This window comes from Schistocerca gregaria, chromosome X (genome assembly GCF_023897955.1).
Source record: "Schistocerca gregaria isolate iqSchGreg1 chromosome X, iqSchGreg1.2, whole genome shotgun sequence".
Classification (NCBI taxonomy): domain Eukaryota; kingdom Metazoa; phylum Arthropoda; class Insecta; order Orthoptera; family Acrididae; genus Schistocerca; species Schistocerca gregaria.
The window spans coordinates 666421122-666447198 of NC_064931.1; the positions used below are offsets into that span (position 1 = coordinate 666421122).

The 26077-nt window shown below is 45.1% G+C and overlaps 1 protein-coding gene across 1 annotated transcript in view; it reads left to right on the forward strand.

Moving 5' to 3' along the window:
* The window catches only part of LOC126298262 (voltage-dependent calcium channel gamma-7 subunit-like), a 179031-nt gene that overhangs the window by 20095 nt on the left and 132859 nt on the right, over positions 1–26077 (forward strand). Inside the window, exon 2 of the mRNA XM_049989564.1 lies at positions 5971–6185. Coding sequence (XP_049845521.1) covers positions 5975–6185 — 211 coding nt within the window. The 5' untranslated portion in view covers positions 5971–5974. The remainder of the gene's footprint in view (positions 1–5970; positions 6186–26077) is intronic.

Here is a 26077-nt window from a genome sequence, read left to right on the forward strand (position 1 = left end):
TCCTCACCAGTATGTTTTTCATTCCATTTTAGGCAAATTAGGGCCCGTTAGCTGCTCAAATTTCACATTATCCCATAGGTCATATACGGTCCGTGCTTTGAGCACTATTTTGGTATATGGGGATCAGGCTAGCTCACCAGATACTGCAATTCGTGGTCATTGGAATTTATTGGTATTTTACTTAACTGAAAGTAACTTATTAGGGTTTTATTTTTATCAGTTTCCATCCTTTCTAGGTATCACGGGTGCGTCCTATGTTATTTTGTGTTTAACGTCTGCTACTTAGCGAAAAATTGCTGACGATGAGCGCTGGGTCATCCAATTCTCTTTTCTCAATTGGAAAATGAATTGATTTTGTATGCTCATTCCGTAAAGACATATCATTTTTATTAGGTTTTGTTGCCTTAATGAGCCTTTGTCCATCAGTTTGTACAGATAACACCTAGCTGGAATACTGCGAAATCGGTGGTTCATATAAATAAAACACTTACAGCTAAAGCGGTCTTACCTGTTCAAATTGATATATTCATGGTTAGGCTGCCCTGATTTTAAAGTATGCTTATTACTTTTAAAATAATAAACAGTTACTTTTTTCCAGCTGTCTCGTTTTCATTTTCCTCACGTGAAACAAAGCGGCTCGTAAAGGAACGAGAACGGCTTCGGCACATTAAGGGCCCCAGAATCAGTCATCTTCCTCAACATGTAATCGTCGAAAGTGTGAACGCAGGCTTTTTATTTTGTCCAGGTTTGTCTTTCTTCTTATTTGTTGAGTCATTTCGCTTCTCTCTGTCCGTACAATTTGCAGAATTAACTAGCCATAAACAAGGAAAAGCACGATAATTCCCTCAAATTCTGTGTGCTGCTCGTCAGATCACCCGGTCAAAGTTCTAATAAAAAGGCAAATTTGATTGTGTTCGAAAATCTGAATCTTTCAACAGTGAGACGTAGTAAAACAAAGAACCAAACGAAAAGAACCGCGCACAACTATTGCATGCGTCTTCTCGACTGGGATGGGAACACTTCGGCTGTTGTGCACAGTTGTCCTTGCGCACAGGTTAGAGGCGTGTGTGACCTTGCACCGTTGCAATGGTCCCTTTGTGTCTTCGTGCAACCACTGCATGCACTTAGTGCGACCAGAAAGTTGCATAGATGTAAACACACCATAAGCATGTCCAGAGTATACGGTAATAGGAGACTGACAGCACTCATTTGTCCTTAGCTCAGGACCCGGAGCTCTCAAAACCGGTGTACAATTAAGATGTTCCCTGAGGTGATCGCCATCTCATATGTGTGGCTTATTGAATGCCAAGAATGCGACGATTGCTAACTCCTCTTATGATATACCTATCGGATCAGCTGTCTCGAATGATCTGACACCATATTCTGCACTTTTCTATATTTTCAGCTGTAGTGGCAATTTCGAGATGCCGCTACGCGAACCATCTGGGAAGCACGAGGGGACTTCAAAAAGTAAGATACACATTATTGTGGCAAGCCAAGTTACTTTTGCTGAATGCTACACCACACTTCAAAGTGACACAGATACGACACAACTTTTTTCAACACAGTCGGCAGGTCTCTATACATAAAGTCCGGAACGTTTTACCAATCGTTGAGTTCCTCGATAATATAAATCCTCTCCTTGGTCACGGAGTCATTCGAGAAAAGCTGGATGAATGTCCTCAGCGTTGGAGAATGTGAGACTGTAGCGAATCAGTTCCCTGGCTGTCTGGACTTTATTGTCAGTAGTAGATGTCGATTGCCTTCTTTTTCGATAAACATCACTCACGTCCGTGCGGCCTTCGTAAAATTTTCCACATTATTTCTCTACGGCTGCATGTGACAGTGCATTTGGACCATATCCCAACTGAATTCCACAGTGAGTCTGTGTGCAATTCAGACTGTCTGCACACAAGAAACGCATAGTCCAGCGTAATTCAACTTTGGTGTACGTTTATAACTACTGTGCCATTCCACTCCCACACTGTGATGCACCTGTTAGCTCTACCGCAGCAGAACTGTCTACAGGAAACCCAAAACCTCTATACGCATGTACGGCATTTGTAACTTACTGTCTGTACATCTACATATCAGCTCAGCTGATCATTTCTTAATCACTGAAAACGATGATATACTCGTTGTACAAACAACACTATTCCATCATCTTTCAGGTGTGCGTCCAGTGAAGCATTAAGAGTGCTATTTTTTTCAACCTCCGATCGGTCTCTATATTAAAACCACAGTGAGAATCTAGTGAATCTTTGCGCAGATGTGTTGCGCATTGCATCTAGTATGCCCATCCATCGTGTCACATAGCTTATTTCAGTTCTAAGAGCACAGTGAGGACGTAAAGAAGCCTAGAAAATAGTGTCTCCTGCCAAGTATTAAGTCCACCTCAGGGTTTTCGCCTGATTTCATGCAGCCCACATAACACACCTGTCATGCGTGACAGAAAAGTGCAACTATGTGAAACTACTGTCTCTTTAACGTAGATCTACGGAATTTTCCCTGACAAAGACAACTCAAACTTAACCTATTCATTTGTTACCCACAATATACAAGCCCAACGCAATCTGACTGCTATACAATGACAACATGACTTCAATTAATTAACACAAAACAATGACCCTGAATTGCAAGCAATCGTAACAATAACCCACACTATTTCATAAGTCACTCACCTCACAGAAAATCTTCATAACACAAACTACAGTAATTACCGTAAGCAGCAACTACAACCAGCTTATTCATGTGACATCCAGTTCCAAAAATTATATAGTTGTCAATAATTCCACTACCCAAATATTACCAACTGCAGCCATCCTCATTTTACAATGCGTGTCCTACCAACACTGAGTTTCCACTAAGAAAACATGTCTGAAACCTTCTCTGTCTGCTCGCTAACTGCTAGTCCAGCAAACCTCAGAATCTCTTGCCGAGGGTGCAGAGCGCTGTCAGCGATATTAATATAGCCTATAGCGCTGCCAAGATACAAACATACAAACAGTCTACTTACAAATGGTGCAGGAATTTGAGGCAGGACATACAGATGTTCATAATGCAGATAGTCAGGGAAGGAAGCGAGTGTCAACCGATGATATTATTCAGTGAGTGGATCAGGCGATTTGATAAAATCGTCTACGAAGGGCCATCCAGAAGAAATGAAGAGGAATGTTGTCATCAGGAATTGTTCCTTTCCATTAAAACGGTCGACCACACATTGCAGCTTTAACAAAGACGTTCCTACAGAATTTTCGACGGGAATTGTATGATCACCCACCATACAGCCTGGCCTTGTCTCCCACTGAATTTCATCTCTTCACTCACATGAAACGCTCACTTGACGACAGCATTTTAGCACAAAGAGCTACAGATTAGCATAGGAAATTGTCGGAAATAACAAGCAGCTGCCTTCTATGAGGAGGGTATTGGAAGGTTGGTACCACGCAACGACAAATAAGTCGGAGCGGCTACTATGTAGAGAAGTAGCTGGAATGTGTAGGTAAATCTTGCAAATAATAAAACAATTTTGATTTTTACTGAGCTTTCCATTTCGCGATCGATCAGATGTTTAAAAAAAAGAAACGAAAAGAAAAGGAAAACAGCTCTCGTGTTTCTGCTTTGGATATTTAGCCTGATAACTCACCTCCAACGTGAATCAGTAGCAGAATAAAAACCGCTTTATACAATGCTGTCAAGTAAACGCTCGTGTGTCAAAGATAAGACAGTTGTTGACATGAGCGACAGTCACAGTTAAAAATCATGCTTTTAAGAATAAAACAACGCAGACGCAAAGTCAGTGAATTCGCAGTGGCTACGAATTATGTAGTTAATTATTAAAGTGGATAGTACGTGTTGGGATGTTAAGACTCGGAGCAACAGTTTCTTTGAGAGCGTAGAATTGAAAGGGTGCTTTCCACGATTCGTCAAGCTGGAAACCCAGGTCTTGTTTGAGCGGGTTGGCTGATAATTATATTTCCACTTCTTCCTTGACCACAGGGTCCCAATAAAATGAGGCTGTAACGAAAAACTTGACTTGCTCGTAACCCATGGATTCTCAAATGGATGTACAATGTTGAGCCACTGCAGTTTAGTTGTGCTGTAGAAAGGGAGTTTGTCGTTGGTGTTCGGTGCACCTTTCTTGTACAGTGCGTATTGTATGTGCTGAGAGACTTTTACCACACTGAAAAGGAATTTCACAAATACGCACTTTCGTAAAATCAGATCATCTTTCACAAATCCTAGGAGAGCTGCCGTCTTGGCCAGTGGGCTATGGTGTTACCTCTGGCACGCACAAGTCTACACCACAGTTTTGTGTAAAAGTGCTTTTACTTCTGTCACAGATTGACTATATAGTTGTTAAAAGAAACGTCGGAAGAGGAACGAATGCTGTTCGGATGCACGTCCTAAAGAGGATGAAATATGCTATCGGTTGAGAAAAGATTAAACAGCACTATTTTTTCAAAAAATTGAGCTTTTCTATACGGTGCTATTATGGTTTCTGGAGAAAAATTGACACTTGATGTTCAGCAACTCAACTTTATTGACGCATTTCGAGTAAACTTATCTTCAGGAGGCAGGGAGCTGCATTCACACGGTATGGCGTCATCTTCAAGTACTAACATCAGGTTTCAACTGATTGTACTATGCTGTTGGATTTGTGTGTGACGCTATACCTGTGTATGAAACTCCCTATCCCCGTTGATATTTTGAAAGTGACTTAACTCAAAACGCTTCAATAAATTTGAATTGCTGAATATAAAGGGACTACATTTTCCTCCAGAGATCATAACAGTGTATAATAAAGGCCCATATATATAATATTGTCGCATGCCTCTAAAATGACTACATGCCAAATCTCAACTTTTGTTTTAAAAAATCCGTATAAACAAAACTATTCCTCAGATCAAGAATATATTCCACTTACGTTATTGTCAAAGGCGTTCCGACGCAACGAAAATAAAGAATTTTTCAAAAAGAACGACCTGATAGCAAATCTCCATATTTATTGATAAAAACATATCACAGACATCGGATACATTACAAAATACTCAAGAAATATTGGTTTTAGTTATGCTATTACAAATGCTGTGTGCCTAGCAGCAGCACTAACAACATCTAGACGAAAGCTAAATTCACCAAAATTTACACAGTGCATCTACTTTTACAGAAGTTATGGCGGCTGTTATTCTGTTCTTCGCTTCAGTGTCACGGGCTAGAGGGGAGATGAACAACTTTCCTTCGCATATCACCACAAGAAAAAATCGCGGTGTGTTACGCCCGGTGATCCTGGAGGCGAAGAACACAGGGCAGTGCCTCAGTGTCCCGTGCGCCCTACCAGCGGTAGGGCAGAGTTTCACTGAAAAACTGATGTACTTTGTTGTGCCAGTGTGGTGGAGTTCAGCCATGTTAGAAAATGAAGTCATCGGAGTTCTCCTAAAGTTGTCGAAAAAGACAATTCTGCAGCATTTGATGATAGCTCAACGCTGGACAGGACACAAGGAACCCCGTGACACATCCCTACATTCTTGTCCTCCAATACCGCCAGACATGACCCTGTGCCATTTTTTCCTTGTGGGTATATGTGAAGGAAAGGGTTCATCTCCCCTTTACTTCGTTTCGTGAAGTAGTGAAGAACAGAATAACAGCCGCCGTAACTTCTGTAAACGCAGATACAGTGTGTAAAGTTTGACGTATTTAGCTGTCATCTAGACGTTGTTCGCGCTGCTGCTGTTGGACAATAGAGCATTTGTAACAGCACAGGTAAAACTTTAAGAGTGTTTCAGTGTTTTGCAATTCATTCCATGTTTACAGTATGACAATAAATATGGAGTTTTTAGATCGGAACATTCTTTTTGAAATACGCTGTAAATCTCCATTAAGATGTACGTGTACGCCGTTGCCTTTCCCTTTGCCCCCACAACGATGTCGCCAGTAGTAGCAGAACGGTGTGTGTGTACGTGTGCGCAGGACAATGACGTGCTCGAGCGGCAGCACGGCGGCGGTGTCGCGGCTGGCGGTGGCCTGGGGCCTGCTGGCGCTGGCCACGGTGCTCACCGCCTTCGTCACCAGCGGCTGGCTCTGGACCTGGGAGCCGCTCAACTCGGCCGCCACGGCCACCGTCACCTTCCGCATCGGCCTCTGGCACGTCTGCCCCACTGTCTGGCGCGACAACTCCTCGCAGCGTGAGTGCCTGCCATGCCTTATTCTTATCCTTACGATTAAAGTAGTTGGATACTCGTCTGCGAGTCTGAAAGATACGCTGATAGAGAATGACCCTCACCTTGAATGTTGAACCTTTTTGTCAACAATGAAGTGGTACAAAGACAATAGAGACTAATCACGCTGTATCAGGAAACATGTTTATAATCCAAGGGACCCGCCAAGGTCGTCGTTTAGCACTCACACTTTCTAACGTATACATTGACGACATGTCCGCCCCCAGTAGTTGAGTGGTAGTCCCAGAAATGAGAAGACTCCTGCAGTAGAACGACTAGATACAATACTGCGCGGTTCAATTATATTGGCATATAGCACCAAAAAAAATGGTTCAAATGGCTCTGAGCACTATGGGACTTAACATCTATGGTCACCAGTCCCCTGGAACTTAGAACTACTTAAACCTAACTAACCTAAGGACATCACACAACACCCAGTCATCACGAGGCAGAGAAAATCCCGGACCCCGCCAGGAATCGAACCCAGGAACATATAGCACACTGAGAAGAAAGCTCGCCCTTTACCTGTTGGCGCCAGTTATGACTGGATTATGTTAACGTGAAAAAAAAACTCATAACGATGGTAAACACCGAAACCGCCTCAGATAATGGTGCTTCGAATGGTCGAGCAGGAGAAATACATGCCGTCCATAATGGCAGAAATGATCAAGATTATATGGCTTTCTGTAAGATTTATGATGCGATACCACGTGCTGCAGGGATTGGGATACAGATGATGACTTCATTTTCACTCCCGCCCGTGACTGGATTGTCATTTACTTTATTCATGTTACAAAAAAAAAGAGGGCGGCCTTTCCGTTGATTTTATGGTTTCCAAATTGATTTTACTGTCTCGATACTTTTCTTATCCCTAGGACAGCACAATTGTACGAAAAAAGATTTTAAAAAAATGTGGTCGCGTTGTTTGACCATAAAGCGGAGAAACCGAGTTTTTATTTTTATTTTATTTTTTAATAAAAAAAGTGGTCAGCGCGACAGACTGACAATCCTAAGGGTCCGGGTTCGATTCCCAGCTGGGCCAGAGATTTTCTCCGCTCAGGGCTGGGTGTTGTGTTGTCCTAATCATCATCATTTCATCCCCATCGACGCGCAAGTCGCCGAAGTGGCGTCAAATCGAAAGACTTGCACCAGGCGAACGGTCTACACGACGGGACGCCATAGGCACACGTCATTTCATTTTCGTTGACGATATGACTGAGACATGGAAACAACAAATTGATCCAGGAAGGACAGGAACACAGGAATCAATTTTCTTGTATTTTAGCACTGAAGATGGCTATAGCTGAAATCTATATATGCAACAATAATAAAACACCAGTGGGATTACGACTGATTGCTGTTCCTATTCTTCCTTAATCTACAGTCGCTGTGCACAACGGTTCGTTACGGAATCGAAGTTCGTTAAATAGATCCTGAAGTAAGATTATCGCATGAGAAATTGCAAATACAGTGCTTTTTACAGACGACCTTGCAATCGTACAGGATAGCGAAACTTCGCTGCAAATACATCCATCTACATACTTCCCCAATTTCTAAAGAACGTAATACGAAAATATCAGAAATGGTTAAAATGGGTCTGAGCACTATGGGACTTAACTTCTGAGGTCATCAGTCTCCTAGAACTTAGAACTACTTAAACCTAACTAACCTAAGAACATCACACACATCCATGCCCGAGGCAAGAGTCGAACCTGCGACCGTAACGGTCGCGCGGTTCCAGACTGTAGCACCTAGAACCGCTCGGCCACACCGGCCGGCTAATATGAAAATATCCATTACAAAAACAAAAGTGATGTTTTTCAAGGGGACGAAATTGCTGAGAACTAATATCATAATAGGAAACAAAACAATGGCACTTGTTGGTCTCTTTAGTTGCCTGGTGTATTATAAACTATCTGAATTAACTCTAGGTTGACAACAGACGGCGGAGGTATTAAACGATATGCGGAACAGTCAGTAGAACATGGAGGAATAAAGTTAGGAAACGCATAAAGATAAAGTTTTATGTGGTAATTTCCAAATGAGTCTTGGGCAACTACTAAAAAGCAAGAAAGGAGAATCCAAACGGCTGAAATGACATTTCTAAGAGAAGTGAAGGGCTATGCAAGATTATATAGACAAGGAAATGAAAACACTGGATACATTCTATAAATAAGATAAAGTTTAATCGAAAAATCTGACTATAACATCTACGAAGAATGTGGTTCGATACTACCAAAACGTACCTTAAATTTCAGGCCTTCAAGTAAAGGATCCTTAGGCAGACTAAAAAAAAAAGGAGATGGAACGTATGTAAGGGCTATACCGTGATGAAAGAAGAAGAAACGGTTGCTTAGCGTCTGTGACTGGAGGCAATGTTTTTGTTTCTTATACAGTAACTTTTAGTGCTGCTGCACGATGCGTTTCGGTAAATATTTCCCATTATCGAAGGCGTATGCTGCGTATGCTATGACACTTTTAAGCACAATATTTCGATGTGTGAGCTGCTACTTTATTCTGGTGACTTTACTGTAAGGTAAACAGGCGGGATTTCATAATTGCTGATGCAGCCTTTCGAAAAGCTACCGGATAATTCGAAATCAGCTTCTGCTTACGGATTTCTTGATGGTCTGTTACTAACAAGTCCAGATTTTTTTATATAGTACTTACACAGGTCAGCTCATCCATAGTACAGATTAAAAACACGCCTACACTGGGCGGTCAGAAACAGCCCGAAAAGCTTCTGATGGTGCCGCGGCGCCATTTACGAGTTAATTAGCGTTGAAGTTAGCCAATCAGGCCGCTGCATGCGAAAACTCAAGCGGTCAGCCAGAGACGGTATAGCCAAAAGCGTTTTTCTTCCGGCTTCTAAAACCGAACGATAAAATAGTACAAAAACTGGAAATAAACCGAACCCGACCCAGAGGATGAGCTGTCTCCTGCTGTATCATCGACAACATGAGAACAACGGACAGTTATTGTATCTGGCAGGCCTCTTGAATTGGCTCGCACGTCTGCCTGATTGCCCATCTTCAATGCTAATGAACTCTGAAACGGCGCAACGTGTCGAATTTTTTCCCAACAATTATTTCTCGGCACAGCCTACCCTAGAACACGTTCTGACCACCCAGTAAAAACAAAAAGCAATAAAGAGACGTTGCATATTGTCAAGAGATACGATGTTAAAGATGCTTTGCAGATAATTTATGCTATTCCTTAGTGCAGGCAGCATTTTCTTAAGTATTTGTACATCAACTACAAGGCCATTTATTCCTACCTATACAATAAGCAAAATAAAACAGTAATACTTAAAACTAAGCATCCTTGTGGCTGATATGTAAGGATATTGTGGTTTTAGATTTTATACCCAAAATGTCTTGTACACTAAAGGATATCATGCATTCTCTGTGGACGATCTGTAACATACTACACTCCTGGAAATTGAAATAAGAACACCGTGAATTCATTGTCCCGGGAAGGGGAAACTTTATTGACAACTTTCCTGGGGTCAGTTACATCACATGATCACAATGACAGAACCACAGGCACATAGACACAGGCAACAGAGCATGCACAATGTCGGCACTCGTACAGTGTATATCCACCTTTCGCAGGAATGCAGGCTGCTATTCTCCCATGGAGACGATCGTAGAGATGCTGGATGTAGTCCTGTGGAACGGCTTGCCATGCCATTTCCACCTGGCGCCTCAGTTGTACCAGCGTTCGTGCTGGACGTGCAGACCGCGTGAGACGACGCTTCATCCAGTCCCAAACATGCTCAATGGGGGACAGATCCGGAGATCTTGCTGGCCAGGGTAGTTGACTTACAACTTCTAGAGCACGTTGGGTGGCACGAGATACATGCGGACGTGCATTGTCCTGTTGGAACAGCAAGTTCCCTTGCCGGTCTAGGAATGGTAGAACGATGGGTTCGATGATGGTCTGGATGTACCGTGCACTATTCAGTGTCCCCTCGACGATCACCAGAGGTGTACGGCCAGTGTAGGAGATCGCTCCCCACACCATGATGCCGGGTGTTGGCCCTGTGTGCCTCAGTCGTATGCAGTCCTGATTGTGGCGCTCACCTGCACGGCACCAAACACGCATACGACCATCATTGGCACCAAGGCAGAAGCGACTCTCATCGCTGAAGACGACACGTCTCCATTCGTCCCTCCATTCACGCCTGTCGCGACACCACTGGAGGCGGGCTGCACGATGTTGGGGCGTGAGCGGAAGACGGCCTAACGGTGTGCGGGACCGTAGCCCAGCTTCATGGAGACGGTTGCGAATGGTCCTCGCCGATACCCCAGGAGCAACAGTGTCCCTAATTTGCTGGGAAGTGGCGGTGCGATCCCCTACGGCACTGCGTAGGATCCTGCGGTCTTGGCGTGCATCCGTGCGTCGCTGCGGTCCGGTCCCAGGTCGACGGGCACGTGCACGTTCCGCCGACCACTGGCGACAACATCGATGTACTGTGGAGACCTCACGCCCCACGTGTTGAGCAATTCGGCGGTACGTCCACCCGGCCTCCCGCATGCCCACTATACGCCCTCGCTCAAAGTCCGTCAACTGCACATACGGTTCACGTCCACGCTGTCGCGGCATGCTACCAGTGTTAAAGACTGCGATGGAGCTCCGTATGCCACGGCAAACTGGCTGACACTGACGGCGGCGGTGCACAAATGCTGCGCAGCTAGCGCTATTCGACGGCCAACACCGCAGTTCCTGGTGTGTCCGCTGTGCCGTGCGTGTGATCATTGCTTGTACAGCCCTCTCGCAGTGTCCGGAGCAACAATATGTAACATATCTTTGCAATCGTTTATGTATGTGTCCTTTTTTGTGCCTGTAGGCTCTGAATTATGTAAATGATTTATAATGTGACTTTCTACATAACACATCAACAAGAAATTCGTAAGTAAGAGCTGTTTCCAAATTCGTCATTATCTACATCACTAATTATAAATTACACATTTTCACATTACAGTTATCAGAATAATGTGGCAGTTCGCGCCACCCGGAGTGGCAGTGCAATTCTAGGCGCTACAGTCTGGAGCCGAGCGACCGCTACGGTCGCAGGTTCGAATTCTGCCTCGGACATGGATGTGTGTGATGTCCATAGGTTAGTTAGGTTTAAGTAGTTCTAAGTTCTAGGGGACTGTTGACCTCAGAAGTTAAGTCCCATACTACTCAGAGCCATTTGAACCATTTTTTGGGAGCTCGTACATCACAAACGTAACTCCTAAAAATTTCATAGCTCACTAAAAACGCATTCGATAATGGAAACTAAGGTGGCGTGCTGAACAGTAATGCTTCTGAAGTTTTTACTTGAAAACTGTTAATCCTTTTTAAATAAAACGAATGTTATTGATGTGAAGATGGTATCTGTTTCCGAAAGAACAGATACCATTGATGACCGTGCAGCTTCTCTAAAATGAAATGATAATTAAATCGAAACCCTTAGCTGCCGACAGGTGTTGTTGGTATACATCAATGGGGGCAGCTGAAAATGTGCGTCCCGACCGGGACTCGAACCCGGGATCTCCTGCTTACATGGCAGACGCTCTTATCCATCTGGGCCACCAAGGGCACAGAGGAAAGTGCGGCTGCAGGGACTTAAGGACTTATCCCTTGCACGCTTCCCGTGAGACCCACATTCCCAACTGTCCACAAATCACATTCGTAGTGTTCCTGATAGATATTTGCCCATTCACTCATTACTCGCGTCAGACTAAGGCGACGAGTCCCGTAAGAGTTCGGGCAAAGCGCGCGTATTCGCACAGAATAAGGTCAATGTCCGGATAGCCTTTAACTATATATAGTATTGACATTCTACATTTTATTCTTTTTACTATATTTTTACTTCTCAACATATGCACCTTGGCCACGAACAAATTTCTCTGAACGAGAGCCCCGTTTGTTTATACTGTCAGTGTAGAATATTTTAGTTTGTTCACGAAGCCACAACCTCACCTCTGCTTGTACTCTTCATCACTATCAAAGCGAATTCCTCGAAAGTATTCTTCAAGTTTTGGAAACAGATGAAAATCGGATGGAAGATGATGTATGACAGTGTACTCAAGGCGTCGTATTGTTGCAGCTCTCTTAGCGCTACTGTGTGGTCTGGCACTGTCAAGCTTAACTGATGAACTTGTAAATGTTCCAAAGTTGCTTTACAAGTGTGAAGCTCGATATGTCACCACATCAAAAATACTCTCACAAAATATTGAAAACATCAACAAACATGAAACGGTTTAAATCTCTCGCTGACAGGCAGATGATGACGTTGTGACAGGAACAAAGGAAGAGTAGGGTGTAACGCTCTGTAGATGTCGAGCTGTAAAGAAAACAGCGGCTTTCTCGGAGAATAATGGAGAGAAAACCGTGTGAAACATGTGGAAAAGAACATTTCTAGCATTACCTTGAAGTAATCTATAGAAATAACAAAAAATAAACATCCAACGGACTTCATAGGGATTTGAACGCCGTTATTCTATAAGAGGCGTTCCAAAAGAAACGAGCCGGAAGCATAATTACAGAAACCAGTACCTGTATATTAGAAGTATTGACCCTGGCTGTTGAGACACTTGTCCCATTGTGACACAAGGCGGTGAATGGCTGTCTCGTAGAATTCCCGGGGCTGCGATGTTGAACAGTTCCGCTCGTACAGCTGGACGTCAACGTCCGAGGCGAATCGTTTGCCCCTCAGAGCCTTTTTAAGGGGACCAAAAATGGCGTAATTACAGGGAGAGAGGTCCAGACTGTATGGAGGGTGTCCGAGAACCTCCCATTTGAATTTCTGCATGGGTTTTTCGACTGTGTTGGCCGTCATGGCTTTGCATTGTCGTGGAGCAGAATGACCCTACGGATGAGATTGCCTGGTCGCTTTGGTTTGATGGCTTGGCGAAGGGTGGTCAAGGTTTGCCTGTAACGCCGGACGTTCACTGTTGTCCCGTGCTGCAGGGAGTGAATCAGAAGAGTGCCATCTTGGTCAAAGAAGAATGTCAGCATAACCCTTCCTGCACTCGTGTGGACGGCGATGTCCAGTTGTACGTGCAGAACTGGTTAACATCGCAGCCCCAGGCATTTTATGATACAGCAATTCACCAGCTTGTGTCACAGTGGGACAAGGGTCTTAACAGCCAGGGCAAATACTTTTAACGTAGAGGTATTGGTTTCTGTAATTACGCCTCCGGTTCGTTTCTTTTCGAACGTCCCTTATAGAATGCTAATCTACTATCTTCAGTATTACGCCATCTCACTCAGTTAATATCGTCAGGAAAGAAAGAAGGATAAATTGACGGAATGTTTCAACTTTTACTTACATTATTTGCCGCAAATAACTAAATAAGATAATTTTTGACACATGCAAGAAAGTGTGGTAGGACATCCGAAAGAGTCCAGTTAAGCAAATTTGCCTAAGCACAACAGGAAAAAATAAAAAATGAAATAAAAGATAAAACACTGGCACGTCCAGGAGACATCGCAGTGTAAAGTCTAGCCTTGAGAATGGTTTCAATTTGGCGAGGATCACACGAGAAATTTCTGTAAGTATGTTACATTTACCAGAAGTCGCTGTAGAGACAGCAAATTTGGGAATATGATGATAGCTATGCTTTGTCCGCTGTTCCAAATAACGCTGGACATTTTCTATGAGATTAAGACAGGGCGATTTAGTAGGTCAGGCTAGGTGCGACAGGGTATCGTCAAGTGTCTAGTTGTGAAAACACGGATGTTTTCACCTAGGAAGACTGGAGTGTCCACAGCATACTCGTCAAGAAGTGTAAAACAAAGTGCAGCACTTGGTCACAAAGAGTGATGAAATAATCATCCAGATTCACGTTCGTGGTAATATGAGTGTATTCCAGGTCATGGGAAGGAAAACGTCCTCAAAACATCACGGAATTACTTCCAGTCCGGTCTACAGCCTACGTACATCGCAGCCTAAAAGTCTCACTGGGCCGTCCCTCCGTGTATAGAGACAAAATGGTTTGGTCGGACCATATTACACGCCTCCTGTTAGCAATTGTTTAACTTTTCTTGGTCCATTGATGACGTGCACCTTCATGTCACTCTGTGAGAAATGGCCTTCTGTGAAGTATCCATTACGTACAGGTCTATTCGTAATATTCGCTCGGAAACTGGTTGAGGAACACCTGCATTCACGGCAATTGCTGTTGTGTTTGAAACGAACAGTGACACTAGTTTCCAGTCTCTGGCGTTTAGGATCTAATCACAATTGTTTTCACGCCACTTTACACGACTGCGATTGGTACACCATTCCTTGTACACACCTTGCTTGTTGGATAGTCCTCGTTGGTGCAGCAGTAAATTGGGCAACTTGATTCATGGTGTGGTCATAGGCACGTCCAAATGACATAGTTCATATCGGTCACTGTCAAGTCTCCACATCAGCCTTTCTTACTGCGCTGAGTCCATACAAGCCACTGGCCTAAACGCACCACTTCATTGATAATGACTTACATCAGCGGCCGGCTGCGGTGGCCGAGCGGTTCTAGGCGCTTTAGTACGGAAGCGTGCGACTGCTACGGTCGCAGGTTCGAATACTGCCTCGGGTGCGGATGTGTGTTGTCCTTAGGTTAGTTAGGTGCAAGTAGTTATAAGTTCTAGGGGACTGATGACCACAGATGTTAAGTCCCATAGTGCTCAGAGCCATTTACGTCAGCGGTGGAGCGTCACATTACCACCCACTACCCGTCTTACGCCGTTTACAGTGCCCCAAAGTGACCAGCCCTCTCTTTTAAAAGGATGACTTATTTTTTTGTTCGGTGATCTCACTTAACGGTGCTTCCATCATAAGCTACCACTAAGCAAATTTCTTGACGTGTGCAAAAAAAAAAAAAAAAAAAAAGTTCAAATGTGTGTGAAATCTTATGGGACTTAACTGGTAAGTTAAGAGTGTCGACATGTCTTGGTCTGTTAGATCATCAGATGTGCCTCCAATCGAGAACATACGGGACTGTATCGGGAGACAACTCCAGCGTCATCCACAAACAGCATTAACCGTCCCTGTATTGACCGACCAAATGCAACAGTCATGGAACTCCATCCCTTAAACTGACCACCGGCAGCTGTACAACACAATGCATGTACGTCTGCATGCTTGCATTAAAAATTCCGGCGATTACATCGTTTATTGACGTACCATCACTCCACATTTGCAATGGCTCTCTCGTTTGCATTAACCTGCGATCTTGCAATGTTAGTAACTTAAATATGTTTCCTAGACTAATCTATTCATGAAATTTCATTACTGGACATTACTTTTTACTGTTGATATATTTTGCCATCAGTGTAATTCATGGAACTCCCTGAAAGATAAAAATTGTGTACTGGACCTAACTCGAATCCAGATATTTACTTTTTAAACGCTCTATGTTTGAGTTACTACGTGACGCAAAGTCATTAACCTGTTTTAAGTTAGTTACAGCGTATACTCGGGGAGTATAGTGATATTTTAATCCTGGCGAATAATTCCTGTCGCAACGTCCCTGGCGATGTAAGGTGAGTAAATTACATGTATACTCGTATTTCCCTTCTATGTGACAACTTTTATAACCAACCAGCGAATTTTATAGTAGGCAACGAAGCACGTGCCATGTCGCTTATACACAGAAGGCAGGCTTCTGTCGGCTATACACTCATCGGAGATGCTCTCCTACTCTTTGTTCGGCAATACTAATACTGATGATGATGATGATGATGATGATGATGATGATTATGATTATAATTCCTTCGACAGCCGAGCAGTCAGCTTGTCTGACTACCGCAGAGTGCATCCGTCTAAGATTTTTGGCACTGCCTTGTACGTGTTTTACTTTGTGGGAGTACTGGAGGGACATATCTCAACCCCATGAGTACAGCTAAGGTGCTACTTGAAGCAGATGTACAATGTTATGACTACGTGCAACTCCATACTAACGTCTACTGACACCATAGGCACAGCACGACACGTCGGTTAACCGGAATTGAGTGGCGTTCTCGGCCTGTTCACGGAATTTTAGTACAAATATCAACTTGGATTGCATGAGGCATTCCGAACGGACTAGTTGTAGGAAGGGTCCTCGGGCGAGACGTCCAATGTTGTGAATTTCATATAATATTTCATCGATGTAACTGATCGATAGCTCAAGTGCGACGAACACACTTCTGAGCTGTCACGGAAGCTTCCTGCATATGCCACGCAAACGAGACTTCAGTCACAGCTCAGGAGTGTGTTTGCGGCACCTGCAGATAACCATCAGCTGCGCCGATGAATATTGAGGTAATTGCACAACATACGACGTCTCGCCCGAGAACCATTTCTACAAATATCATTTTCTCTCTTGCACGTGCCGATATTTCGGTAAGATTAAGCAGGATATTAAAGAAGACGAAAGTGAATGTTCTAGACTACTGAATGTTTATAGGGCATAGCAGAAGCCAGCTGCAATTCGGTTCTCTCTCTCTCTCTCTCTCTCTCTCTCTCTCTCTCTCTCTCTCTATACAAAAAGTTTAATCGTTTCAAAATCACACATTCGTCAGATGGCTTGGATGTTTTTATCAAAATACATAGTATGTTGATTTACAGGTGAGTTGCCTGGGAATGACCACGCGGAGCATTTGTTTTCATCTTTCTCCAATGAATAACATTAATTTTGTTCTTGATGCTTTCACATTCAAACACAGTGGTCTTCATTATTCATGTTTGACGGGCAACAACGCAAATTCTCGTGACGCAACATGTGTTTTGAGTGACTTATTTTCAAACTGAATATGTCAGTTGAAATACGTGTATGTGTCTCGAATTTTCTCTTACTACGAGCCAGCTCCGACTGCGGAAATTACGTGACGAGCAGCAAGAATGGACTTCGCTCTGGCAGTGTTCAGTGAGAACAAAGCTTTACGATTATTCTTCATTGTCAGTCACTTTCACAACAGAAAGTGTCTAGATTCTCCTCATATCTTTCACTGTTCTCAAAAACACGTTTGCAGCGCATTTTTGGATTGGTTTCTTGATTTGAGGAAGAGGACCAAACAGTGAGGTCATCGGTCCCATCGTATTAGGGAAGGGTTGGGAAGGAAGTAGGCCGTGCCCTTTCAAAGGTACCATGCCGGCATTTACCTGAAACGATTTAGTGACATCAGGGAAAACCTAAATCAGGATGGGCGGACGCGGGTTTGAACCGTCGTTCTCCCGAATGAGAGTCGAGTGTGCTAACAACAGGTCCACCGAATGTTTCTAGAGAACTTTTTTTCAATGCGGAGTATGAGGAAACAGTGTTTGCCGATCTAAAAAGGCAAAGGCACCGGAAGATTAGCATTTAAATGAGATAATAACTCTGTGGAATAGTTACACGCTCTCCACAGCAGCTGTTAATAGTTTCTAGCAGGTTAGTACAGGGTTACTTGCCAAGTGGACACAGGTGCGTGAGCTTCCTTGCTTAACTGGAATATCTATCTGATGTTAGGATCACCTCCCTAAGCGACAAAAATAGAACATTTACTCGGTGGTGATGATCGAATCCCAGCAGAAAAACCAATAGACAGTCTCTTTGACTCATTCGCTGATTTTTTTCTCGTAAGGGATAGGTTACCCGAAAGACACACATGTATATAAAGAAGATCCCGATCCCACTTGTGTTGAGAGAGTCCGTTAAAGAAGAACTCAGTAGTATTGCAGCAGCAAAACATAATGGTGCCTTTCATAGACGTTCTTGGACTTCTCCATAGGTTGTGGTAAGGAAATCCATTGTGTCTCTCTGCGTATGTGGTGACTTTAAAGCTGTGAATTCCAAGGTATGGTAGTAAATGTGTCTCTAGGTCAGAACTACCGCACGCCTATCTCCAGTTACTCTTAGACGAAGTAGCTCAAAAATTCCTTTTGTTGAACAATCCTTCTGGCCTCTACAAATATCCACATCGACATTTTGATATTTTCATAGATTTTCAAAATGTTACAGCAGCGTTCCATGACATTATCTCAACGCCTTTTTGATATGGGCATAAATATGTGACAGCATACTGAGAATACAAACGGCTGAATTGACGTGAAACCTTAAAAAGTGATGAATTTTAAAGAATCAGAAGAAAGACGTGGCGTCGATATGGCCCGTAAATTGGGGCAAAACTTTCAGAAGCCTAAACAAGTTCGTTAAGCCCCTTGTCTCGTCACATTTTCCCCAGGGAAAATCCTAGCTCTCGTAACGTGTGCCTCAAGTTACGGTAGTTCTGTCACACCAAGACCAATCTGGAATCCAGCGCCCATTGCGTTTGAAAGCGTTAAAATCGACCCAGGTTACCCATTCACAAACCGAAAAGGGTGTATTAGCGATTAGTGTGAGGCAATTAAAACAACCCACCCCAAATATATCTTGGAAAAGTAAATGCCAGGTGAACAGAAGTTAAAGACGAAAATAACGTTCTCATGATGTCACAGCCAAGTAACATAACTCGGTACAACTTGGACCATACAAGAAAAAACTGCTGCAGTATAATACAGAAGGTAACTATAAAATGCGTAATGAGATGAAAAGAAATTACACTTTCATCCAAAGACAATTACTTCATTAAACTCAACGCGATTAATATTGGTCCCCTGGAAATTACAAAAGGCGTGACATGGTTCTTAATAGAGGTTGTGATCACCACGGACGGCAATGTATGCTCTACAAAGCACTGTCTTGCTGACTACAAGGTTAGTAAGAACCTCTTGTGGTAGGGCGTTCAATTCCAGCACATTTGGAATGCCTTATGGAGACTATTGCAACAAGTCAACTTACAGCATCGATCATCCAGCAGTTGTCAACCTCGCTGATGGAAGGATGGAACGATCTACCACAAGGACTTCTTAGCAACCTTGTGGCCAGCATGGGAGCACGGTGGCTTCAGCGTAATTATTGTCTTTGGATGACAGTGTCATTTCTGTTCGTCTCATTGTGTGGTTCTTTGATACCTTCTGTGCTACAATCAGCAGTTTTTTGTATGTCTGCTCCAAGTTTCGACGATCTTTGTTGGCAGTGACACATCATAAGAAAATTACTTTCCTCCTTACGTTTTGCACTCCACTCTTGGGATGGTTTTAAAATAACCAGTGTCGGTATATCAATGGGGTAGTTGCAGACGTCACAAAACTCAACACACGTCCCATATAACTTACCAACGCTACGTTGATATATTATTTGTTCTGGATGTACACTCCTGGAAATGGAAAAAAGAACACATTGACACCGGCGTGACAGACCCACCATACTTGCTCCGGACACTGCGAGAGAGCTGTACAAGCAATGATCACACGCACGGCACAGCGGACACACCAGTAACCGCGGTGTTGGCCGTCGAATGGCGCTAGCTGCGCAGCATTTGTGCACCGCCGCCGTCAGTGTCAGCCAGTTTGCCGTGGCATACGGAGCTCCATCGCAGTCTTTAACAATGGTAGCATGCCGCGACAGCGTGGACGTGAACCGTATGTGCAGTTGACGGACTTTGAGCGAGGACGTATAGTGGGCATGCGGGAGGCCGGGTGGACGTACCGCCGAATTGCTCAACACGTGGGGCGTGAGGTCTCCACAGTACATCGATGTTGTCGCCAGTGGTCGGCGGAAGGTGCACGTGCCCGTCGACCTGGGACCGGACCGCAGCGACGCACGGATGCACGCCAAGACCGTAGGGTCCTACGCAGTGCCGTAGGGGACCACACCGCCACTTCCCAGCAAATTGGGGACACTGTTGCTCCTGGGGTATCGGCGATGACCATTCGCAACCGTCTCCATGAAGCTGGGCTACGGTCCCGCACACCGTTAGGCCGTCTTCCGCTCACGCCCCAACGTCGTGCAGCCCGCCTCCAGTGGTGTCGCGACAGGCGTGAATGGAGGGACGAATGGAGACGTGTCTTCTTCAGCGATGAGAGTCGCTTCTGCCTTGCTGCCAGCGATAGTCGTAAGCGTGTTTGGCGCCGTGCAGGTGAGCGCCACAGCCAGGACTGCATACGACAGAGGCACACAGGGCCAACACCCGGCATCATGGTGTGGGGAGCGATCTCCTACACTGGCCGTACACCTCTGGTGATCGTCGAGGGGACACTGAATAGTGCACAGTACATCCAAACCGTCATCGAACCCATCGTTCTACCATTCCTAGACCGGCAAGGGAACTTGCTGTTCCAACAGGACAATGCACGTTCGCAAGTATCCCGTGCCACCCAACGTGCTCTAGAAGGTGTAAGTCAACTACCCTGGCCAGCAAGATCTCCGGATCTGTCCCCCATTGAGCATGTTTGGGACTGGATGAAGCGTCGTCTCACGCGGTCTGCACGTGCAGCACGAACGCTGGTCCAACTGAGGCGCCAGGTGGAAATGGCATGGCAAGCCGTTCCACAGGACTACATCCAGCATCTCTGCGATCGTCTCCATGGGAGAATAGCAGCCTGCATTGCTGCGAAAGGTGGATATACACTGTACTAGTGCCGACATTGTGCATGCTCTGTTGCCTGTGTCTATGTGCGTGTGGTTCTGTCAGTGTGATCATGTGATGTATCTGACCCCAGGAATGTGTCAATAAAGTTTCCCCTTCCTGGGACAATGAATGCACGGTGTTCTTATTTCAATTTCCAGGAGTGTATTTGGAGTGGTCTTAGTGCCTCTACAGTATTTCCTTAGGGTGTCTAGGAGAATAAGTTAAGGATACGAATCCATAACCAGAAACCACATCGAACTATAAGACAGAATATCGAAAATATCAAGATCAGCATTTTCTGGTGCATCTTCCGATCAGCACTTACAGCTACCCTCACCACTGGGAGCTTCGGCAATCAATCTAGATGCATACATAACATTACAGGTTTGAAAATGTTCTCCGGATTTACTGGATGATATTTGAGTAAGTACCATCCGCACACCCGGTTAGCCGTGCGCTCTAACACACTGCTTTCCGGGCGGGAAGGCGTGCCGGTCACCGGGACGTATCCGCCCGGCGGGTTAGTGTTGAGGTCCGGTGTGCCTGCCAGTTTGTGGATGGTTTCTAAGGCGATTTTCCATCTGCCTCGGCGAATGTGGCCTGGTTCCCCTTATTCCGCCTCAGTTACACTATGTCGACAATTACAGCGCAAACACTGTCTCCATGTACGCGTACCTCATAATTACTCTACCACGTATGAGACGTTCCCGGGGGGGAGGGGGCTGGGGGGAGGGGTTCCACTGGGGGCCGAACCGCACAGTAACCCTGGGTTCGGTGTGGGGCGGCAGTGGGGTGAGTGGACTGCTGTATCCTGTTGTGGGTTGTGAACTACTGAGGGCTACGACGGGTCGGAGCCTCCCTGTCGTTTCTAGGTCCCCAGTTCCATACAATACAGTACAATACTCCCACTATCCACAACTATGCGTTTTGAAACACGGTAATCAACAAATGGCGAGATAGATTGTGTAAGCTGCCTTTCAATGGAATTCTCTTTTAAAAGTTAGTAACGACATGTGTGTCCAATAAATCATAGTAAATACTACCTCAGAAGCATTACACATACTGGAAAATTGATTGTCTCTCAGCACACCTCTAACACTAACCACACCGGACCAAAAATTAGTCATCTCCAGGATATATCACGCAAACACTATTTACCACCGCCTCTATCCTCGATAATGGCCTCTATTTGACGAGGAAGAAAGTCCTTCAGGAATGCTATACCCAGCTGAAGCCATTCTTTGACGTTTAGATCTCGTGGAAGTACCAGACTGCTGTGATGTTGCTGCAAATACTCGCATTCATTTTATGTGGGATCAAATAGGATGATTTAGCGGGTCTGGCTACAGGAGTTGCACAAAAATATGGAAACACGAAAAACACATTACCATAACTAATACTGCGTAGGAAACCAGTTGGCATTCAAAAGAGCTTCATCTCGCAGTGGATATACAGGTTCTATATACACATATCAAAAAAAAGTTTTGCATCATCCCGGTTCCCAGAACTCCTGAAGATAGACGTTGACTGTGGATATTGTATCACAGGCACACTCCCATTAAGTGTTCAGAGATATCACTAAACCCGCCCAAAGATGTAAAGAACCATGCATGAGCAACCCCTATTAGATGGAGAGGGTCCGACAGCCGATCAGTTCCAACCATACCACCAGGAAGGAGGTAAACAGCATGTGTTGTCTGTAGTTCAACCATGCCTAGACGGTCAGTAACGCGGTTCGATCGCGTCCGCATTGTTACTTTGTGCCAGGAAGGGCTCTCAACAAGGGAAGGCTCCAGGCGTCTCAGATTGAACCAAATCGATGTTATTCGGACACGGAGGAGACACGGAGAGACAGGAACAGTCGATGACAAGCCTCGCTCAGGCCGCTAAAGGACTACTACTGCAGTGGATGACCGCTACCTACGGATTATGGCTCGGAGGAACCCTGACAGCAACGCCACCATGTTGAATAATGCTTTTCGTGCAGCCACAGGACGTCGTGTTACGACTCAAACTGTGCGCAATAGGCTACATGATGCGCAACTTCACTCCCGACGTCCATGACTACATACGAGGCATACTTGGAGAGGAAGCAACGATCGGTCGGAAAATAAAAGCTGCACTACTGGTCATTAAAGCTGCTACACCAAGAAGAAATGCAGATGATAAACCGGTATTCACTGGACAAATATATTATACTAGAACTGACATGTGATTACATTTTCACGCAATTTGGGTGCATATATCGTGAGAAATCAGTACCCAGGACAACCACCTCTGACCGTAATAATGGCCTTCATACGCCTGGGCATTGAGTCAAAGAAAGTTTGGATGGCGTGTACAGGTACAGCTTCCCATGCAGCTTCAACACGATACCACAGTTCGTCAAGATTAGTGATTGGCGTATTATGTTGAGCCAGTTGCTCGGCCACCATTGACCAGTCGTTTTCAATTGGTGAGAGATCTGGAGAATGTGCAGACCAGGGCAGCAGTCGAACACTTTCTGTATCCAAAAAGGCCCGTACTGGACCTGCAACATGCGGTCGTGCATTATCCTGCTGAAATGTAGGGTTTCGCAGCGATCGAATGAAGGGTAGAGCCACGGGTCGTAACACATCTGAAATGAAGCTTCCACTGTTCAAAGCGTCGTCAATGCGAACGAGAGGTGACCGAGACGTGTAACCAATGGCACCCCATACCATCACGCCGGGTGATACGCCAGTATGGCGATGACGAATACACGCTTCCGATGTGCGTGCAGCGCGATGTCGCCAAACACGGATGCGACCATCATGATGCTGTAAACAGAAGCTGGATTCATCCAAAAACATGAAGTTTTGCCATTCGTGCACCCAAGTTCGCCGTTGCGCTCCTGTCTGTGATGCAGCGTCAAGGGTAACCGCAGCCATGGTCTCCGAGCTGATAGTCCATGCTACTGCAAACGTCGTCGAACTGTTCACGCAGATGTTTGTTATCTTGCGAACATCCCCATCCGTTGACTCAGGGATCGAGACGTGGCTGCACGATCCGTTACAGCCATGCGGATAAGATGCCTGTCATCTCAACTGCTAGTGATACGAATCCGTTGGGGTCCCGCACGGCGTTCCGTATTTCCATCCTGAACCCACCGATTCTATATTCTGCTAACAGTCATTGGATCTCGACCAACGCGAGCAGCAGTGTCGCGATACGATAAACCGCAATCGCGATAGGCTACAATCCGACCTTTATCAAAGTCGGAAACGTGATGGTACGCATTTCGCCTCCTTACACGAGGCATCACAACAACGTTTCACCAGGCAACGCCGGTCAACCGCTGATTGTGTATGAGAAATCGGTTGGAAACGTTCCTCATGTCAGCGCGTTGTAAGTGTTGCCAACAGCGCCAACCTTGTGTGAATGCTCTGAAAAGCTAATCATTTGCATATCACAGCATCTTCTTCCTGTCGGTTAAATTTCGCGTCTGTAGCGCGTCATCTTCGTAGTGTAGCAATTTTAATGGCCAGTAGTGTATATGGAAAATCAAATGTTTTATTTGCAACAGTTAGTTACACGCTCTCTACGTAGTCACCGCACCGACTTAGACTTCTGTCGTAGCTTTGTACCATCTTTCCAATGCCCTCGTCGTAGAAGGCAGTTTCCTCTGCTTTCCGACAATATTTTATGCTGAACTGCAGCTCGTTGTCTGTGCCAAGATTTTGTCTTCATAGCCATTGGTTCATTTGAGCAGAGAAAAAAAATCAGAGGTAGCTCAAACACTTCCCATGTAAAACGGAGTAGGACAGTCTTCGTTGCACCTGCATTATACGGCCGAGAATGGTCATGAAAAACAAAACTCATGACAATTAGGTTATGTGGGTTGCATGAAATCAGGCGAAAATCTTCGTCCGGACTGCACACTCGGCGACGCTATCTACGGACATACTAGAGACAATGCCCAAGATATGCGTGCAGAGATTCCTCGTATTTTCACTGTGGTTTCCATTTCGCGACCTATCGTTCCTTACTTCCCCAGCAGCCGTCGTAGGTTTGTTCTGAGCCCAGAGCTGGTCAGACAAGTCCCGGACTCTGGCGGATCAGGATTTGCTTAAAGCCTCCGCAACGGACCTCTCCTGTCGTGACCGCTGCCGTCCCCGCTGCCCACCGAGTTGTGCTGTCTTCAGAGCTTATACAACCGTGCTATCGTCTCCCCCTTGTTCCTCGAGATATTGTCCAGGATAGACAGTTCCATTTATCAAGTTAAGATTTTTGTTTAGTTACTATAATAAACAGTTGTAGTAAACTTGTGTTTCATCACTCCTCAGCAGAGGACAGAACACCAAAACGGTCACAAATCCTTGGCGGTAATGCTACCTTGCGGGGTAACTGTGTGTCCAATGGAATACCATGATATGGCTGCCCAAATCATCACCGAACACCCGCTATGTTTCACTCCTGGAACGTAACCTCGTCCAGAATTTGATAAGTGCGAAACAAGACTTCCATGTCCAAATGACAATCTTCCATTGCTCCACAGTCTAGGTTTTATAGCTTCGGCACCAAATTTTTCCGTTACGGACATTTGCATCATTGGTGGGTGGCTCTGGAATTCCACCTCGCCGCATTCCTAGCTTACCGAGCGAGCTCCCTTCGTCTTTTGATACTGACAGGGTTTTCGAGCGGGACGCTCAGTTCTGCAGTGACTTTTAAAGGTGTTATTTTATCACTTCTCGTCACAATCCCCTTAAATGACCGTCTGTCACGATCACTCAGCACGCAGGTTCGTCCGGCTTGGTGACTTTTCGGATAGGGGTTTTCCGCTTTCTCTGTGTGCGGTATAGATCTTCGATAAGGTGCCTGTTAACCACCGAATACTTCGGCTGCCTTGTTACGTATGCACACACTGCGTTCGAATTCAATTAGCTCCAACATAATGTCCTCGCAACTACGCAAAGTACTCTGAACTGGAGTGACTCCTGTAACACATTGAGGACATAGATCAGGTGCCGTTCGCTGTCGAATACAACGGCGTAACCTGCAGGCTTCGTTATCGTCTGCATTTCTGTTCGTGTATGCATTTCTCACGGTGTTCCCGGATTTCTCGCCATGGGGAGGTCTGACGTTTCGTCACCAGGAACGTACCGGTGCAGCCCTCCACACCCAGCTATCATCTTGGAAGACGGGAGTGTCCACAGCATACTCATAAAGATGTAGCAGAAAGTCCAACACTTGGTTAAAGGTGATGTCGAAATAAAAATTGTGGTTCACGCTCATTGTAACTTGAATGAATGGGTTCTTGTCATTGTACAAAAACGCCCTCAAAACATTACAGGACCGCCTCTGACGTGAACCACACGGTCCTCACACTGCGGGTAAACACCTCATTGGCAGCAGCGGAAATTGTCGGATCGCACTGGACCCCCTCC